Source organism: Calidris pugnax, unplaced genomic scaffold (genome assembly GCF_001431845.1).
Source record: "Calidris pugnax isolate Ruff unplaced genomic scaffold, ASM143184v1 scaffold180, whole genome shotgun sequence".
NCBI classification, from domain to species: domain Eukaryota; kingdom Metazoa; phylum Chordata; class Aves; order Charadriiformes; family Scolopacidae; genus Calidris; species Calidris pugnax.
In genome coordinates, this window is record NW_015090916.1 from 428931 (window position 1) to 431797 (window position 2867).

A 2867-nucleotide genomic window follows, 5' to 3' on the forward strand; every position below is an offset into this window, starting at 1 on the left:
TTTGTGGCTCGGCAGGCAGGCCCCGTGATCAAGGTTAAAATCCCGAAGGACCGAGACGGGAGGCCCAAGCAGTTCGCGTTCGTGAACTTCAAGCACGAGGAGTCCGTCCCCTACGGGCTGAGCCTCCTCAACGGCATCAAGCTCTACGGCCGCCCCATCAAGATCCAGTTCCGATCAGGTGCCCGCAAAACCCGCCGTGAAACGGCTCGCTGGGGGGGAGAACACAACTGCCGGCTGCTCCCCCCGCCCAAAGTCCGACAGGTTGATCTTTATTTGGGTAAATGGCGCGTGCTGCCTGCCACACGGCTGCTCTCCCGGTGGACGATGGTTCCGTGGAAGGAGGGGGCCGTGCAGGCGGCTGCTTTCGTCCCTCTGCTTCCACCGGGGACCCTCCTGTCTGTCACGACCGAGTAGAATCCTGGAGCTGAGGCTTCTGCTCATTGGGGGTTTTATTTATTATTTGTTCTGTACCCTTGCAAGCTGTTCTAAATTGTCACACAAGCAGTAGAAGTGGCACCTGGGGTCAGTTGAATATCACCACCCGATTGCATCTTACTGGGACAGTTGCAGAGTCCTGTTTTGGAGGCTGGACCACAGGGCACTGGCAGAGCTCGGGAGCTAATTGTGTGCTACCCCTCAGTGCCTGACAAGGTCACTCCACACCCAGGTTCCTCCATCTCCTGTTTGTCAGTCCCATGAAACCCTTGTTTCTCCCCAGGGAGCAGTCACGCCTCTCACGAGGGGAATCCCTCCTGTTCCCCACACGGAGCCGCCAGCACCAGCCCCTCGGGCGCCCCGCACCCCGCCGCCAACTGCAGCCGGTACGAGTCCCACACGAGGTACCCGCACGGGGTGGGAGGTGGGAAGGGGCTCCCAGGGGTCCCTGCCTCCCGGGCTGTTTTTCCCAGCCCAATCTGCTCTTTCTTCCCTGCGGAGGAAGAACTTGCATCCCTGGGGCCCTGCCTGCTCGGCGCCTGAAATCCTGCTGCAGAAAGAAGAGCCTGGGGTTTTCCCAGGAGCGTAGGGAAGGTCCATTGGGGAAAGGCACACAGCAGGCACATCCACACTGGTTTCTGACCCTGGTGGGGAGCTAAAGGCTGACACTTGGACTCTTATTCCATTTCTAATGGGAGTAACATGATTAGGATCCCAGTGCCCCTTGGACTGCAGTAGTCTCGGCTCTAAGGCTAAAATTCCTAACCTTTTTGTTTTTTTTTCTGCAGATATGACAGGAGTCCCGACAGTATGGGAGCAGCAGGATTCTCCTCGGCGCAGCGGTCCCTGCCCTCTGCGGAGAACCTCCAGAGACAAGCGGTGGTACGCTGCTGGCTGGGGCTGGGAGACAGCACGCGGCAGAGTTGTCTCTGATCCTGAGTCCTCCTTCCCTGTGATGGTTGCGGGAGGTGGTGGGAACGTACCTCTGGAGTGTAAAAAGGATAATTCCAGAAGATTTGCGGCTCCTGGTACTCAGGTGGTCAGTCAGGGAGGGCCTTGAGCTTCAGGTGTTCAGCTCTAGATCACAGAATCGTAGAGTTGTCTGGGTTGGAAGGGACCTTTCAGATCATCGAGTCCAACCATCAACCCGACTCTGATAAAAACCACCACTACCCCATGTCTCTAAGCACTACATCAGCCTGTCTTTTAAACACCTCCAGCAAGGCAGATGAAGCAAGGGGTAGCAGCTGTTCTCCAAGTTCGTGTTTAGTCTCCTTTCCAACCCAAAAACTCACATTTTCCCTCATACTTACAGCGTGATTAGTGTGCGATTTGGAACCAGCGCGGGGGGGTTGGGGTTTCTCTGTGCCCAAAAAGGGCTCCGGCACCCCCCTGACCCTTTTCTTCTTCTTGTTGCAGATGAAAAGCGCCGGATGGCAGCAGCCCCCCTTCCCCCTGCCCGGATACCCCCCCCACGCCTTCCACCCGGCCCCCCAGATGCCGCGGCGGCCGGAGCTGCCGCGCAAGGGCCGTCCCAGCGCCCACCCCTACCACCCCGACGGCCGGCACTTCGGGCGCGAGCGCTTCGGGGAGAGGGGCCACGAGGGCGAGCATCACTACCGGGGGGGCAGAGAGGAGCCCCCCTACGCTGACAGGCACCGGGACGGCTGGAGCCACGACTACGACTACCGGAGGGAGGGCTACCGAGACACCAAGTGGCCCCCCTCGCGGCATTAGTTCAGGCCTCTCCGCTTGAAAGAACTTGACGGGCAAAGAAAGTTCAGCCTGTTTCTTACCGAGTCTGTGTATAACCCCCCCAACCCTCGGGCCCTGGCGGGCGCCTTTTAACGTTTGTAAAAATAACCTCGTCCCCTGGAACCAGCGTCTCCATTGTAGGTGTTTGAACTCTGTGTGGGGAAAAAAGAGCAATGTGTCACAGCTGGGGAGAGGCGGCCGCTGTTGGTGTTGTAGAGCACGATTGTATTTTTGTCACGGGCAGCCGTGTCCGTCTCCGTGTCCATCTCCGTGTCCCTCTGAGGCGGCACTGGGACGGACGCTTCATGGCCCCCGAAATCCCCTCTGCGGCCACTTCCATACAGGACATTGGAACCTTCCCTCTCGGGAAGAGCATTAAACGTCTCCCTGGAAAAAAAAAACAAACGCGGGTCAACCGTCCTCATTCCGCCCACCGGCTCCGCCTAACGGGGCCGGGCACCCCCCGGTGTCGCCCGGGGCGGGGAGAGGCCGCCGCCAGTCACGGAGCCGCTTTCCGGTAGGCGCCAGCCGGCCCCCGGACTACAACTCCCGGCAGCCTTCGCGCTCGCCGACCGTGCCCGCCCGGGGGTCCGTCGCCGCGGGGCCTGCCGGGAGTTGTAGTGCGGCGGCGGCGCTTTGCGGCCTGGCGGCGATGCTGGGCGGCAGCCGCGCTGGCC

The 2867-nt window shown here is 60.3% G+C and overlaps 1 protein-coding gene across 2 annotated transcripts in view; it reads left to right on the forward strand.

Annotated features, from left to right (window-relative positions):
• The window catches only part of RBM7 (RNA binding motif protein 7), a 2613-nt gene extending 300 nt beyond the window's left edge, over positions 1–2313 (forward strand). The window contains exons 2-5 of one of the 2 annotated variants that reach the window (XM_014949637.1): positions 16–178; positions 719–839; positions 1224–1317; positions 1855–2313. In XM_014949637.1, the coding sequence (XP_014805123.1) occupies positions 16–178; positions 719–839; positions 1224–1317; positions 1855–2172 (696 nt within the window). In that variant the 3' untranslated portion in view covers positions 2173–2313. The remainder of the gene's footprint in view (positions 1–15; positions 179–718; positions 840–1223; positions 1318–1854) is intronic. The other variant, XM_014949638.1, reaches the window with a different exon arrangement.
• Positions 2314–2867: the final 554 nt, after the last annotated feature.